The sequence below is a fragment of the Argiope bruennichi genome, chromosome 11, assembly GCF_947563725.1.
Source record: "Argiope bruennichi chromosome 11, qqArgBrue1.1, whole genome shotgun sequence".
In the NCBI taxonomy this organism is placed as follows: domain Eukaryota; kingdom Metazoa; phylum Arthropoda; class Arachnida; order Araneae; family Araneidae; genus Argiope; species Argiope bruennichi.
In genome coordinates, this window is record NC_079161.1 from 9,816,825 (window position 1) to 9,835,345 (window position 18,521).

At 31.6% G+C, this 18,521-nt stretch overlaps 1 protein-coding gene across 1 annotated transcript; it reads right to left on the minus strand.

Annotated features, from left to right (window-relative positions):
• Positions 1–7,711: 7,711 nt before the first annotated feature.
• Positions 7,712–18,521, minus strand: LOC129957394 (uncharacterized). The gene is made up of 6 exons (XM_056069695.1): positions 18,320–18,521; positions 16,954–17,002; positions 14,591–14,887; positions 12,974–13,033; positions 11,531–11,734; positions 7,712–8,005 (listed from the first exon to the last, which is right to left on the minus strand). Exons 1-6 carry the CDS (start codon positions 18,383–18,385, stop codon positions 7,821–7,823), a joined length of 861 nt encoding a protein of 286 aa, XP_055925670.1. The 5' UTR covers positions 18,386–18,521; the 3' UTR covers positions 7,712–7,820.

The following is an 18,521-nucleotide window of genomic DNA, read 5'->3' on the forward strand; positions in this document are numbered from 1 at the left end:
ATATCTGTGGGCCACACTCGAAGTAGTGGTCCAACAACACAAAATTACAAACAAAACCCATTTAAAACAAGTGGTGCAAGAAATACGGCGTAATATATCTTCAGATACCACCAAAAATGGGTCGAATCGGTACCACGACGTTTAGAGGCCACTATAAAAGCCAAAAGACATGCAACTAAATACTGACTAGTTCGTTCTATGCGTGATATTACAAGAATTTCATTGGTGTATTCTCAATTTTTTGCCAAAATTCTGCGTATGTTTATTTAAAATGCTTCTGAAACTTTTCAATTTAGAAGTTTTTTGGTTGATTTTTCTTTATTTTTACTCTAAATTAAACCATTTGTTATGTGTAAAAATAAAAACATGTTTGCACTTCTCGGTAATGTGTTATTTACATTGAAAGTCGGATTTATCAAGTAAAAGTAAGGTGTACTCTCAATTTTTTGAGCCACTGTATTTTTAAGGCACCGAGTTCTTCAGTATATTTAATTTTTGATTTCTGATTTTATCTTATAGCTCTTACGTAAATGAATTGTCTTCGGCAAAAGAAATTAAATTCATAGGAAACCAACATCAAAAATCAGATAATCAGAAGCATATAAGTAATAAGGCTACTATCGCTAAGCAAGGCAGAATTTAGTATTACCGAATGATCTATTGCATTTTTATTCGATATTTTTCGAAGAAAAACAGTTCGAAAAGAACAAATTCTATGGATCAAATATTGAATTAGACATTATCATCAAATAATACCTAATTCTTAGCTACAATACTAACAAATATTTACTTCCATCATTCATACTATAAATGAAGATGAAATGCTAAGTAAATAGATAATTAATCGCAAGTAATTAAATGCATAAATCAAGCATGGCCACTAATTTTTGGATTAAAAATTATAATTTTAAATATAGTAAATGAATTATAAGCGCTGTAAATAGTAATATTTTAAAAATTAATATATATGTGTAAATTATTCATATTACTATTAAAATAAAAATCTCGATAATAAAAATAGAATAAAAGTTGATTAGTTCAAATTTTAGGTAAATTCGTGTAGGAAAACTACCTACTGCAATGGTTCTCATGACAAGACTTCAGGAAAATTTCAGTTCTTTACCGATCATGGTCCCTAGAATCCAAAACCAACTTCGTTCAAAATTTATGTTTCAAAGGGGTGGCGATGATAGGGGGTTGAAATTTTCATTTCGCTATCACTTTCTTAATATTGAAGCTAGAGGAATAAATTCGATTAGCCAAATTAGCGTCCCATTAAGACGAACAACTTTTGTATTTAAAGTCTTTCGATAACTACAATCTCAAGTTAGGATCCGAAAAGTGATTTTCACGCCCTAATTTTGACTGGTTCTATAATAAACAATTTATGTTGTCAGATACTAACTTAGATGCAGAGGAATCTACATTTGCTTTCCAACTTCCCGAGATGATTTTTTTTATGAATATCTGTGAAAAATTATGCTCGAAAACTGAGACAAATATTTAATAATAACGAAAAAAATTATAAAAAAATAACGTTCCCAGCTCATTAGTATGACGAAACCGGGTAAGATATACAAATAGCAAATAAATAAACTAGTTCCAAATATTTTTCTCGGTATAATATAAAAGCTGCTAGTTTCATTAATTTTTAGGTTGATCATAAATTTTTTACTTTTCTTATTTCTCATATACGAAGTACGACAAAGAAAAATAACATTGCAATCTTTAAAAATAAGGGGGGGGGGGAGACCCATCAAAATCTTGACGAATCTCCGCGTTTAAAATCTCTCGAAGTACGGAAGACAAATTTTTGGAATCATGTATTTGTCTCTGAACATGATAACTCAAAAACGCTTTAAGCTATACGGTGAAATTTAATGAGCGGTCTTTATACCAAATTTGTAAATTTTTGCAAATTTTGAACAAGATTCATTCGGTGGAATTCCGGCTGTTCTAATGTCGGTTAACACAATAATTGTAAACTAGACGCTAAAATTTAGTACCACAATTTATATACATATTTCAATCGTCACTTTTCAGGTCCTAGATCTAAAGTGCAAATTTGGTTCAAATCCATCAAGTGGCTGATAAAGGTGAGTGCACGCTTGTAAACTCAAAATAATAAAATAATAATAAATAATTCAAAAGCGCAATTAATGAATAAATGAGATTTGGTATGAGGTGTGGTGAGTGCAATTGTATCAGATTTTGGTCTCAGGCGCTTGGGAGAAAAAAGTCCAAAAGACACATTTGTTTTTTCTGGTGTTTGTGTATTAATCACATTTCAGCGATTAACGCCAAAAAAGACCCCAAAGACTGCACAAATATGTTTTTTCATAACTATTACTCGCCAAATAAATTGTGGTTAGTAATACAAAGTACATTTATTAGAAAGTCCACCAAAAAATTTCTGGGAGACCATTCCCAGAAGTTTGTCTAACATTCACCCTGCAAATCCTTTCAACATACTAAGGTTTCTGTGAAAACTGGTTTTAATAGTTACCACACGTAATAACATGAGTACATTAAATTGACATCATAATCAGAAATTGGATGAGTCTTTTAATAGAATATGCTGGAAGAGGTAGTTGTTACAGATGAAACAGCAGTTATCGCTGTCTGCAATTCCTTCAGTTTCATACTGTGACCTTTGTTTCTTAAAAATTCCACTTTTTTGAAGAAATAGGAAGCGCTTTATGACAAAGAAAGAAATAAAACGAAGAAACTGAAAATGTGTGTAGGACAGTATATCAAATCGAAAAACAAATAATCAGTGACTATACAAAATGAAAATATGACATTTGTCAGAAAATGACGACTGCTAAATTTTCTAGAGTTCAGAAGACATACGCGACAGTTATTTTTATGAGTTTGCAGAATCCATTAAAATTCTTCCAAGCATTCTTCTTATGAAATAGTTCGGTATTGCTAACCATTCTGATCAATTCATCTACAAGAAATTAATTGAGGTTCTCCTGGAAATGATGAGTTGCTCCCTCTTGCGGTGATCTATTGAGAAAAGATACGTTGGGATTTCGGTGGAAAGTCTGGGCAGATAATCTTGGATGGAATATTTGTTGCCTTAATATTTTAACTTTATTTTTTATTTTGCCAACTTGTTTATGCATAACTTTATGTCAAACAAAAAAGAAATATATGGAATTCAAAATTAATTTCATTTTTTTTCAATTGATTCTGCAGCGCTTCAGTTGTATTCTCTAATTCCAAAAATTTTTACTCTAAAAATCTTGCGTTAACTTTAAAAATTTCGTCGTGGAAAATAAAATCTTTAATTAATAATGTCTCGCTACCCATTTTAAATTCTACCGCTTATGACACAAAATTATTTTATATTTAAAAATAATTTATATTTTATATTTAAAAATAGAAAATAACGTGATCTTTGGTCTTAATTTGTTAGTCAGTTGTTTCGAAATCGCGTTTAGTATTTATTACATGTTCGAAGTATTTAACTACGTACGATGAGAAATATTTATTATTATTATTGTAAACGATACACGTATATTTTTACCGGTTATGAAAAAGAATGTGTGTATATATTAACGCAATAATTTTATTAAAAAAAATTGAAAATTTTTATGGGAATAAAACAAAAATAAAATTTTTTATCCCATCTTAAACTTAAAAAAAATCCATCTATTTTTATAATTCGAAAATTATTGTGGAAAAACGTCAAAATATCCATTTCATTTTCAATGAATCCTTTGCACTCGGAGAAGTAATTCGATGCATAATTATTCACCTAATACAAGAACTTGTTTGTTGCTTCGGTAAATAGATACAAATTATTGTTTTAATATTATATATAGGAATTAGAATTTCTCAGAAAAATTAATCTACACCTTAACACTCTGTAGATATTTTTAAGAATCAAGACTAAAAAACAAATAAAGCATCAAAATGATGCATCGTCTTGCATGGTACCTGAGAAGAAGCATCCAAGCTCAAAAGATGAATTAAAGTTCTAGTTAATTTTAAAAAAATCGGGCTGAAGTGCGCATTTCTAGCTTCCAGAATTTATTCCACGTTATGTTTCACTAAACTAGATCCAGCGGTCTGTGGAATGATTGCATTTTGCTGCAACGATTTTTTACATTCCACAATTTAAAGAAAGGGTGCTAAAAATGTCCACGTTCAAGCACTGAAATCTGCATCTTACGAAAGCGCGCTACTAATAGACATATACAAGTAGGAATAAAACTAACAAAGCGACATTTAAGAATCTCCTGTACAGAGAAAAGAAACCGTTGTCGATGAAAGCGCCCCCTCTAGATATCGCTGTAAGGGATGGTGTCATTGTATTCAATTACTGAATCAATAATGAGAAACAAATTTATGAAATGGGTGAAACACATTAAAATGAAATTCATCAAAATATAATTTGCAAAATAAGAATATTAATTTATAGCAAATTTCATTAGATGCATAATTGATTGATAATTTTTGCATTTTATTACACCACAAAAATATAACTCATTAAAATTTTATATTTAAAAGAAATATAAATCTTGAACTAATATTATTTGGTTTTAATCCTAAATACATATCATATCAATTACGGCGTGTCACCTGAATTCTTAATGAAATATTGAAGCAACTATTTTTACAAAGAATGCTAAATAGCTCTCCATAGCCATTTCTTTCTATTATGGGTTAGAAAATATCGTGAGACATATTTCTCTGACACAAATCAATTCAATTCATTTTTGTTTTTAATATTGCTACTCCTATAATAATATTACAAATGTTAATAACTCATTAATGGTATTTTAATATTACCACTAAATAAGAAAAACATTATTTTATACTTATATATAGCTTGATGCTCTATTTCGATGTAGCGTTGGGTTTGAGAAGTTCCTGTAACTGAGTGTAGACCGCTTAGCATTGCGGCAATAGAATAGACCGGATATAATTATCTGGCAATTATCTCTACTGTACAGAGGCCGTGAGCATACATTGGAAACTGAACTAAAACAAATAAAGACAAAAAAAAAGAAAATTAATAATTTCAGTTGCGGAACACTCTCTACCTGACGCTTTTGTCGATTTTTTTTTCTGATTAATATTTAAATATCAGAAACGTAAAATGCCTTTGCAGACTGAATCTCGACTGTGATTAATGAAATTTGGATATTGGTATGGCAGAGCGCCACCTTGTGGGTTGTTTGTAACCAATCCTGCAGAAGTAAACAAGTATGATTTTAATGATGAAATAAATCAATAACTTCATTTAAATTATTTAAATACATGCAATTTATTATTTCTTCTGTCTCTTAATGTTTTTTTTTCCCTTGGCTCGGGAAAGCAGGAGAATAATTTTGTTTTACAGTTTTAGCATTGCTACTTTGCTCAGCTGGTGTATTAGTAGAGATATCTCGGGTAAAAGCGCCTGCATCTTCGTTCCATAACTTTATTTTCACGCTTGCTTAACACAGATCTTTTCTAAATCTAAATTTAAGTGCTGTTAGTTGAGAACTTATTGGAAGGGGTGGTTATTTACTTTTTCCAGAGAGTTTTTAACAACTAAAAAAGAAAGGAATTAAAGGAGAAAAATTAGATATAAGTTGAGGCTAAGACAAATTCAACGTCATGTCAGCACAAAGGTCGAAAGGGGTTTTATTTAGATGCTTGTAGCAGGTTCTTCCACCTGGATGAAATGTTTTGAGTAAATGTCTTCAATTTATTGTAAAAGCTCAAGAATTTTCTTTAATCGGTATTTTCTTGATTCTTGAATGAATTTGAAGAAATCAGTCAGAACTTCGTAACTGTTGATTTCTATACGTAGATACACCTCTAATGCATGTAGCGCCATCTCCTGGGTACTTTTCTTTAATAACTGCAAATACGGATTTTTTTTTTTTTTTTAAGACAGGTGACGATTTTTTTTTTTCTTTCATTGGTCACAGAAGAGTTTGGGCATTAAGTTATTTTATTTCAGCATTTTCTAGAGTCGACTTTCGGTCCACAATAAACAGCGAGTTTGAAATTTACATCCTAAGCTTCGGTAGGCAAATTTTTGATAAACATTGATTTACTATTTTCCCAATATATTTTATAAGTAGTAAATCGCTTCCAACCACAATCAAGCTCAACCAAGTAGAGAATGATTTCCAAATAGTAGATGTAGGCAATAACTTTGAATTTTAAGAGATGCACTTGAAAATTGATAAGGGATTTTTTTTTTAAAAATTGTTTGAGCTCATTTACAGCTTCGACTCAGCCTTTTTTTTTCTAGAATATCTTTAATTTCGGGCACGAGATAATCGCCTAGATAGTTTCTATCAATTTTTACTGGTTTGTAGAATAATTTAATTCCGTGCTTTTATTTGCTCCATAACGCATGTTCGCAAATAAATAATTATTTAATATTATTCTTTTGTTTTCCCCTCTTCCAAATTTGCTGGTAAATCGGTATGTTCCAATCTGTTCCGTCATCAACTAGCCAACTCACGAGTAAACAGCTCTGACAAACTTTCTATCTTTAAAATTAAAATGAAAATTTGACCTAGAGCTATCAAACTTGTCACAAATACGTTGGAAGACAAGAATGTGCTCATCTGAGCGTTTTTAATAGAATTTCAATTAATTAAAAGTAAAAGTTTTTCTGCAATTACATCCGGAAATAATCAGTACCAAAAATGAGTTTTAAAAACATTGGCAACACCATCAAAGCACAGTTAAAGGCTAAGTTCAGCAAGAATTTATACAGGGGTACATTAACTAGCGACGGAGAACAATCATGTAAAAGTGTATGCAGTTGAACTAAAATTATTATCCAAATATTTCGAGTATTTTTTTTAAAAAATATTTTCTTTGGTCCAATGTCACATTGCGTATATGTCACATTGAGACTGGTCGTTTCCAATGATCGCTACTTGAAAATTTTAGGCTGGATTAAATTATGGCGGTTGAAGACATCTAGTATAACCGGCCTAACAAGAGAAATGTTTAAATTTTAATTTTTACTTTCTTGTATACGAAGTATAGAGAAAGTACTGTAATCGATAAAAAAAATTCGAACTCGACATTTTGACGAATCTGACAACCTCCCACCTCGAAAGACATTGAATCATGTCCATCCGTCCTTCTGTTTGAGACAAAGATAATTAAATGCTTTGAGCTACACAGATGAAATTTGCATTAAATTTAGTCTTTTGTACCAAATTAGTAGGTTTATCAAATTTTGAACAAAATCTGTTCAAAAAAAGTCTATCCGGCTGTCCGCATATATGTTAATACGATAATTCTAAGACAATCGGATAGAATTCAGTATAGATATTTATCAATTATATTATAGATACTTATGAAATTTTGGGTCAAATCCATGAAGGGCTGGACCATCTATCGGTATCTTTTAGAAAATGTAAACACGACAACTGAAAACGCAATGACTTGCGTATATCAAATTTGGTATTGTGAAAAAATTTTGGTTTCAGTCGGTTGGGAGAAAAAAAACCTACCTAAAATACAATTTTGATTTTTCGGATATTATATCGGGATCAATCATGAAGATAACGCGATAAATTCAGTAAAAATACTGAAGTCATGCCAAATGTTAATGTTGCGTAACTATTGTACGCCAGTGCCATGCACGGCGTTTTCTGTAATAAAATCTTTATTAGAACATATACGAAAAAGTTCTGGGAAACCACTTCTGTAGGTTAAAAATCGACATGAAGCCAAATAAAATAATTCAAATAATTTATTAAAAATACGAGAAAATTAAGCAACAGTTATTACAAAATATAAACATTGGCTATAAATGCACAAACTTTAAAAACGATAGTTAAAATTTATGGTGTTACATCATTTTGCAAAGTGACTACGGAACAATTTGGCAACTGCAAGAGCATCAAGAAGGTAATGATGATGAGGCAAGACCAGTTGGCCCAGTACGTGTATTTATAAAATGCTTCGTGGCAATAATGCGCTGATCCGACCTCAAAGCTTGGAGCAGCCCGGAAAAATGAAAACATTTCTATAAAAATAAAATTTCATTAATGGAATAAACAAACCAAATTTTTTCCGACAATATAGGTCCGGATACAATGTTTAAAAATATAGCAAATTGAGTTATCCAGGTGGAATTTTCTAGTAGATGAAATACATGAAATCCATTCAAACATACTGGGAATTTTTTTAAAAAAATAGAGGGGATCAATTTAGAATCTGTTTAAACATTAAACTTCTAGAGGATGAAATAATATCGTATTAAAACACGGATAATAGCAGAGGGGCATTTCCCCCATATTTTTATCTTTGGAAAGCAAATTTTATGGTCTCAGTCGACATTGCTCGAGATTACAATTCTTGTTCCCATCCTCATTCATAAAATTAAACAAGGCACGATTAAATTTTGTTTAGATTCAGTTATATTAACACTTTAATGGCCACTCGCACAACACGAGTGCGATGCTACCGTTGTATTTTGAGTATATTCACTTATGAAACAACGGCAGCATTATTCGAATTATTTTACAATTATATAGTTATTTTAAATTAATTCAAGAATATTAGCAATCCCTGGTGACGTTTCACTACGTAGACAATCGACCAGTAATGTGTAAATATATTTTGAAACAGATGGGTGCCATTTAGGGTGGACGCTGCACTTTTGAATTGCAGTGAGATGGACCCCATAGGGCCTTTCTCTCCAAATTTTCGTATTGAAATATAGGCACTTTCAGCGTCAGCTAATGTTAAAGATTATTGGCGCATGAAACCCCTTTCTATATTGTATTAACCTCCTCGCGATTTTAACCATATGAAAAGCGGATCTTGAGTGAAATATGGTTTACAGAACTCGCCGGTTCTTAAAAATAGACCCATTAGACTTACGTGCATCTGCATAACCATAGTAAAGGTGCCTTCATACGTGGTCAATTATTGCACGCAATAGTTGCCTTTCTGCTGTTCTCCCGGTATTGTTCTAATGTAAACAGTTGAGACAATATACTCCGGATACTGATAAACAGATTTCCCAAAGAAGCAACTATTCGCCATTGTCCATTTGGGAGGGGGGGGGGTCACACACATGATCTTTCTGAGGTAGGCGTTACCTTCTGTTGCCCCGCAACAGATCACCTCGTGTGCTTATGATTCATTCCAAGGGTTGCCTTAATTACTTCACATGTTCTGAGGCAACACTTGTAAAAACCTTTATTTTGATTCAATAAAATACCTGCGTCAACGCGAACTCTTCCTTGGAGTCGTGTGCCCTCCTTGCCCTTGCCTGGTTTGTTTCCTCTATGTTAATGGGTAAATCTTCGCCCCAGCAGCAGTTTTTGCCTTAAGCCCTTTGGGTTAGCCTTGCCCTTTATATAGGCTGGTCCGAGAGTATCCCACCCATAGAATGACAAAATACTATAAAGAACTGAAGTTTTCAATTAAGCTAATTACAGAACAGATTAGTTTTGTGTGGAAATTTCAATTCACAATTTTTTTATTCAAAATTTTAATAAGGTTGTATATAAAGAAAATATTTATACACAGTCTGAAAAGAAATATTAATCCTCCGGTGATAAGTTTTTAAATCGTTGTTGACATGCAATGATTGTTAATAAAAGTGCTTTTGAGATTAAATGGGTTACCATTTATATGTAACGTATTCATTCAGAGTGCCTAACTCAAGGAATATATACTTTTAGTATGTTTTGAGCAATTATATTTAAAGTTGATACAATTGAAAAAATAGAATCTAACCAATTATCGGAATTATTCATTCGGTATTGTTCAAACGCACGTGATTGAATCGTATGTCGTTGACCATTTATGTGTATTCTTCAAAAATAGTTTAGATTCTGGTTAAATATTTTTAATCTTGAACATATTGGGGTGATATTCGTAAAAAATTGTCCGAGAATCCCTGAAGTGATCATTTTCACCAAGATATTCAGACCAGTGACACCAATCCCATATCAACTCCGCGTTGCTTTGAAGGATTCAGTAGAGTTACTGAAGTTTATATTACACTAACCAAGACATAAATCCAATTGTTATGTGAAATCACATCTACAATGCACTTTGATATGATATGTTCTCTCTGAATGGTAGATTCTAATGAGATCGCGAGTTTGACTTAACCCATGAGCATGAATTCTTCAATTCTGCTCTATATTAAGTCGTGAATAAAAAATATACCAATTTGGAAAAATGCATAAAATATAAGCTACAGTTTGGGAAGAGAAACGAGTAGTTAAATTTGATTCATGGGTTTAACACTTAAACCGAACCAACTCAAAAATCTTATTTTCCAAAGCACATGATATTCTCAGGGACAAATACTTTGCAATATAATTTGGCAAGTATGTAATAGTGTCGTTTGAGGTTTTTAAAGAATCAGCATAGGATTTATAAACAATGTTGATGCATTATTCCGTTTTTATCATTGTATTAGACTAGTAGTTACCCAGTAGCAGAATTTGATTTTTGTTATTCCTGCCCTATAACAGTTGCACGATACAGAAATTCTCATTTATATCCTTTATTACACCTTTAAAATTAAATTAAAATCCGTAAAATAAGCAAATTAAGTGGCTTAGGAATTTTTCACTAAAATCTGAAGAAGTCATTTGGCCTCATTGAATCCGTTTCTAAATAGAAAAGGGATTAACGTTCACATTCATCTCAATGTATTGTCGCCTTTTACTCTAGAATGGCAAATTCTATTCCATAAAACAATAAGCCATGGCGTCAAATTATTTACCAAGTTTTTTTCGCAGTTCTATTTGGAAAAATTCTAACACAATTATTACCCAGGTAGCTAATATTCTACAATATCTCGATATATTGTACGATATTAATTCTACAATATCTCGATATATTGTACGATATTAATTCTACAATATCTCGATATATTGTACGATATTAATTCTACAATATCTCGATATATTGTACGATATTAATTCTACAATATCTCGATATATTGTACGATATTAATTCTACAATATCTCGATATATTGTACGATATTAATTCTACAATATCTCGATATATTGTACGATATTAATTCTACAATATCTCGATATATTGTACGATATTAATTCTACAATATCTCGAGATATTGTACGATATTAATTAATATTCTACAATATCGCGAGATATTGTACGATATTAATTAATATTCTACAATATTGCGAGATATTGTACGATATTAATTAATATTCTACAATATTGCGAGATATTGTACGATATTAATTAATATTCTACAATATTGCGAGATATTGTACGATATTAATTAATATTCTACAATATTGCGAGATATTGTACGATATTAATATTCTACAATATTGCGAGATATTGTACGATATTAATATTCTACAATATTGCGAGATATTGTACGATATTAATATTCTACAATATTGCGAGATATTGTACGATATTAATTAATATTCTACAATATTGCGAATATTGATCACTATCATGTAATATTGTACAATATTTGTATGCTATTAGGGTATTAACGACAAGAAAAATAATCTTTCTAACGAGACAGATCCAACTTACCTGTTGCTAGGCATACAATGATAGCCAGGTTGCCAACGATGACGATCACCCTCAGCACTTCCCATTCTCTGTGTGTCGGCAACAAGATCTTCTGAGAGATGAGCAAAATCCTACAGATAATGACAATCGTACCAGCGATTCCCATCATGAATAAGAAGACGGGCGTCTCAGAGCTGTGGGGGCATTTATCCAGATATTTCGCTCCTGAAAGAATGACTCCATTATTCTACTTATGAATGATCTTTAATATTACTATTAATTTAAAAACTTAAAAGTAAAATTTAGGATACAATAATGAAAAATGTTGCTAGATTCGAGAATTACCAAGTTTCTCTATTCGAAATTATCGCTAGAACGAGAAGGTTGATTTTTTGCGAAATAATCTACCAGTGACTGATGCTTATGGATTTTTAATCTGTTGGATTCTACTGTATGAAACTAATATCGTTTAACTTAATTACATTAGCAGTTTGCTATCGTAACTCTAGATTCTAGATGAATTAAAATGTAAAAGAAAGCGCGACTTTCATTTATTTGTAGCATTTGCATCTAAGGCTAAATTGTAACTTAAGGTCGCAAGATTATTTAGCAACCAACATTTTATATATTTGCAAAAGAACTGGTGGATAATAAACACTTTCGTGTTCAGGGCACATTTTTGAACACTAAAAGCATGCTTTGCAAGCAATAGGATGCATACATACACATTTTTTATTTGCATTGGTATTTACATAACGTATTCTTAAATATTAAGTTGCATTTTATACGTGTTTATTACGTTTTTTAAATTTATCTTTATTTCGCAGACTTTAATAACGCTTTAATGTGTGATATTTGGTAAAGCATATTCCCGTGTGCTGTGGTGTTCGGCGCGATTTGCAGCAGTATCTTGTTTAAGACAGTAAGGACAGCTCACGATTTTACTCATGTTGCGTGTCCCGTGTGTTATTGCTTCATAAACAATAAAGTTATGATTTTAGAACTTATACGTTTACCCAAAAACGTGCTGCCGCAGGTGTATGTCTTGCAAATTTCTTTGCGGTCCTTAATGAGTTAAATATTTGCCGCTGATTAGTTATGCATCGATGTAGCCAGTAAAGCATGAAAATGAGGCATCTCTTGACCTGGCTACAACGTTCTGCCTGCTAAAAACGAGATATCTCGTGATCCGTACACGTTGTGTTAATATCTAATTCATCACGAGTTTGTTAAACTTTATCGAGGTACAAAGACCCGTTTCATACTGAAAATGAGTGAAACGCTGCCACTGAATTTCAAGAACAGTAAGAAATTCTACATTTACCATTCAGCTTTGGATAAGCCTTTTCGATAAATTAAATTTCAAACGAGAAGTTATTTTAAATTCCCGAAACGAAATTAAAGAATAAAATATATAACGAATAGTTGTTTTGAGATGAAAATGTACGTCTATTATTCACTTACCCATGAATCCAGCCGAAATAGGGATAACGAGCAGTAGGATCTGGATAATTAGCATATATTCTGAAAAGAAATTTGAATTAGAAAATTCTACTTGCAGAAAAAAGTATTGGCATAATATTTTTACAGATTGTTAAAAAACAGGTAACTATGAAAACAAGAATATTTAGAATTGAATTCAAGTTTAAACTTTTAAACTAGATGAATTTTGAAATACAGTTGACGATTTTCATTGGAATCCAAAAAGAAATTTAAGGTCACATTTTCAAGATACCGTTTCTAAGATATTAAAATCTAATGATGAATACGAGATGACACTATTTTAGATCAGCACATTCACTCTTGTAGATGATAAAGAATATACCAATATTTCGAGAAAGCAGGAGACACGATTCACTTGCATTAGGCATTTATTTTCCGTCATCATCAATAACGACCAAGGTGTTAGAGTTGTTTGATAAGCAATTTTTTCGGTCTTTTCTAAAAATTAAACTTTAATAGAGATGAAGAGAAGTCTTCTCCTACTTTAAGACACTCTGGAATGGATTGTTTAATAGAAGCCACCTACTACTGTAAGCCTGATAGGCATTTCGTGGTTATCCGTCCTCCCCCAACAAAATGTGTAGTGTAACGCGCCGGGGTCCCTTTTTATTACCCTTTGAGAACTGAATAACTTTTTTTACATATATTAAAAATGCAAAATTGTTTGCACGTGTATGGAGATATTAATAAAAGTAGATAGCTAAATAGATCAAACACTATAAATAAAAATCATTTCGTGTTGAGGTGCTGGCTCACTTTTAGATAATAAAGGATATACCTTTATCATTTAGAGCTATTAATAGCTTTCTGATTCAATACATTTGGCTTTGTTTAAGTTGGTTAGGTTTATTGACACAGCCATTTTTGACGAAGCTGCGCCAACAATTTTGTTTAGTATTTATAGCGCAAGCTTCATTATTTGTTGTTCGTTACGTTGCGCAAACCAGATAGCGAATTGTGGGAATACAATCTAATGTAAGATGTAAATCAGTCCCTTTTGAATTTTATTTCCAAAGAAAATTCTAGATGAGACGACTTTACGTTAATAGTAATCGAAAATATTTATCATTGTAAGAAATTGAGGAAGCTTTGTAACCCTGAAGAGGATTAATTTCACTTAAATATTCGATCATGAAAGATGGTTAAAAAGATACTATTTCTCTTGAAAAAATGACTAAATTAAATATTTCTAGAAGCATTCTATACACGCCATTAGACACGTCATTTAACGCATTTCCACCGCCAACAATTGAAGTTCAGTTTGTTTAGTTACATTAACGCAATTTTAAAGTTACACCAGGCTATTTTGAGACGGACCTGGTAATTTTGAACCGCCGTTAGATGACGAGGACGACACCCTCTTCTTCAGACTTCCACACCACGCCAATTGGAAGACGTTTGGCTTCGACGGATAAAAAGTACACCAGACCCGCGTACACGACGGTTCTTTAATGTAATCGGATTGAACTTGAAACCTTCCAATACCAAATCCGAGACCTTAGCACCAGGCTACCGCGGTCCACAACAATTGAAGTTGAATTTACATATAAGCTTAATATGTGTACATAAGATACTTACTGGATTCGTTAAATGAGGCCAGGGCTCTCATACAACGCTCAAAACAGTTTTCAATCGTTGTGGTCCTAAAGTCGTCCTCATTTTCCTCATTCCTTTCACGTTCAGATGGCTGCACTGGAACACGAGCATCTATTTCCATAACAATTTCAGACGCTTTGTCTTTAGAGTCCTCTTCACACAACTCGCAGTCGGGATCCTTGAATTCATCGCTGTCTTGCTTTGAGTCGTCACCGGACGCTTTCACGTTGATGTCGCCCGCGGGCGAAGTTGTTGGCGCAGATTCGACAGCAGGAGTAGCTGAGAGAAAGAGTCCAAAAGAGACATTAAAGTCAACTTATTTCATGTATGTAGAGATTTAATTTTTAAAAATCACTTTTCCGTTTATTTTCTAATGTGCAATGAATGAATTTACACATTTGTGCATTCTTAGACAAATTGCAATTTTATATTTTCAGATCCTCATGATTGATCAATTAAATTTAATTTTTATTCATCATCAGAGGCGCCACCTAGCAATCAATTGAAGGAAAAAAAAAGACAACATTTAAAAAGTATTTTTTTAAATATTACTTATCTAAGCTTATTCTTTTACGAAAGAGTATATTCCTTAGTTCAACAGTGCAATAAAAAATATATTAAATTTCTTTTCTTATGACCTTGCCGATAAGAATAACAGATTCGAGCGAACAAAATCATCAGAAATATAACGTCCATGATAACCGTCATAGGCTTGATTCGTCTGCAATTTATAATTAAAGTTTATTCACAATTACATGGCAGCGATAACGTTAGAAGTATATAATCGTTTCCTCACAGTACATGTAGCGAAATATATTGCAAAATATTTCGCATATTTCAAGAAAAAATTAAAATTGGGAAAAAAAAATTGCAGAATAAAATTGTTACTGCTGAAAATCTCATTTTTCCAATTTTAATCGTTAGCAATCCTGACTCCACTACGTGACAATGAAGTGCACGCTTACTTCAGGCTTAAAACAATATTATATAAATTTAAATATAGAAAATTTAGATGTAATGTCAGATAGCATCTACTTTTTGGGTTGTTAATTAATCGCAGTCTTAATTTAAAAGGTGCGAAAACCTCTAATTTTGGCATCACGAAAATGATTTCCTTTATTCATAAGCTCCGAAGCTAATGAGTTAAATTGGTAACTTTAACAAACCTGAAATTTTGGACCGCATTTGTAGCAAGTTCTTACTACAAAAGCAAACTTGGTGCCAAATTGGATAGCTCTAAATACAATGGTCTGCAAATAATCGAACCCCCTTCTCCGATTTTTTTTTTATCCAATGGTAAACACTAACTTAAAGTCTGATATATTCTTCCCTCGCCTTTCATGTACAACTACATAAGATTTCACAAGTAATATTGAAAATTGCGCTGCCTAACAACTATACAATCATTCCTAAAGAGCATTAATAAGCATGCCACTTATACCAAAACTTAAGAAATTGGAGTTTCTTCTAACAATTGCTCATCGTAAGGTTTGAAGGTTTTTGTATAACGACTTCGAAAACGAACTCAAAACAGTGAAGGACTTTTATTAGAACATTTGAGAGATTCAATAATTTACTATAATATTTATATATATTTTGTCCAAGATGACAGTTTAATCGAAGAGCTTTTATCTTCAGTTTTCCAGGATACTTTAATTTTTAGTTATAGGTATTATAAGACTCCAAGAAAAACGAAATATCTTCTCGAAAATGATTCCGTAAACAAGCAAATTTTCACAGTTTATTCCAGAAATTCTTAAATGGCTTAATCTGATAAAGAACAAAATTATGTTCCGATAAAGAACAACAAATAATTTATTCACGTTTCACGTGTTTTACAATCGCTTATAATAAAATGAAGTGTTTAAGGAAGTTGCGTTTCTATATCGAACATTTAATTATTTAAAGAGGCAATATAGGTGACAAAACTGGTCGCCAAAGGCAGCTAGTATAATGAAATATAAATACAGGATGAAACGCAGGTTTAATAACCGTACAAAGGCAATTATGTGAACAGCATCACGAGTCATACAAAGCACGAGATATATAATGACAAATAGGACACAGTATTAACTATAAACCTTTACTGTACTTGAAGCATTCGAAACATTTGCCTTTTTGAAATCAGTGCTTCATATATTGAGGCACCTATATTTGTGAATTAGTCATCGCTTTTTCCATGTTCATTTTGTAAAAATGATTCGTCTCTGCATGCCTGATTCACTTTAAGTTTTAAAAGAACATGGGAATTTTCTTGAAATAAATTTGCAGAAATGCTCTATCATATTAGGTTTATTCAAGTAAGATAATACTGTATAATCTAACGAAAAAAAAACAACACTTACAAGTAGCAGTGGAAGTTTCAGTTGCGGTTCCCACCCTGAATGGCGACGGCTGAAAAAAAAATATACTCGCTTTTATTTATATAAATAAAGGTTTCGCCACTTTTCTTAAACATGTAATTAGATTATAAAAATAACACGCATTTGCCCTGGAAGTTAAAATTAAGGGAAATTGCAATAAAGAATTTCTCAAAATACGTGTATTTGTTTCTAAAAACATGGGCGTTAAGAGCATTTAAAAAATTCTGAAAAATGCAATGTAGTGAAATGCGGAATAATTACAAACAATTCTGGATTTTTTTTTTTGGCATGCACGTATGCATATATTATTAAATAACTTCATTAGTGAACCGCAAATTAAAACAGCATGACGAAGATGAAACACTATTAGCAGAACAGATGATTCTTGTAAGCAATAGTAAAAATAAAGAACTTAGTGGAAATGAAATTCTGATTGAAGTTTGCTTCAAAAGCGCATCGAATACATTGTCTCAGATAGATCACAAACTGATAGGATTTAAATTTGCTATCAGAAATTCGTTTCGAGACGAATTTATTCGATTTTTTTTTATTTTAAAGAATTTTGTTTAATCATTCTCAGAATGTTAGTTTTTCATAAGATAAAATTTAAGAAAAAGAACAAGTCCGAATTTCGAAAAAAAGTCAAATATTTTTTGTTGCAATATTGCAAGAAATTGTCATTCCCTGTAAAACTATTTAATTTTATGAGCAAAAATGCCCACAACTCAGACTTCAAAGAAATAATTCATTAATTATCCGTTGCAATTTTGGAGGGAAGCGATGTTGCAATGTAAAAAAAACTGCAGTTTAATGTTTTAATGCTGTATTCCGTTTCTTAACGAAAGAGCTGAAATCTTTAAAAAGTTGTGCAGTTTATATATTAATGCAATTAATTCTACGATTATGTATTAAACGACCTGCGATGCTTATAATGAAGTGCTATTGTTTTGGTTATTATAAATAGTATTAAGTAGCAAGTAATATTTTATACAGACGAAAAAAAGATCTCCTACTCTGTTGACTGAAACACAATCTCCTACAAATAAAACGCGATTTTCAATTTCAACAAATAAAAGTTTTACAGCCTATAGTACATTATATGCAAATTCTATTTAGTTTTAGGAATATTTCCTTTTCTATCCGATAATTTATTTTTGTCAACAATATACAATTTAAACTTACTATCTGGTAGAAAATCGCTTAGACAGAGTAGTCAAAGAATGATCTGAATTAAAACTACAATGGTGGTGATGGAATCAAAATTTTAGTAGTCGTTAAAATCATATATTTTCCTATTACAGAACTGTACATCAGAAAATAATTAACACTAAAGGAAGAAATACATTACCTCAGTGATGACAATCTTTGGAATAGAGCTAACTAACTGTGTTAAATCGGGTATTTCATCGGCCATCTTTTCACAAAGCTATTATTCTCTTTATCGAGTGAAAATGGCGCAAATAAGAAAGTTCAAAAATATTAATCTCGCTTCTTGGCTAATCATCTAAGAGAAATATAACTTCATACAACTTCTTTATATTGCATATACC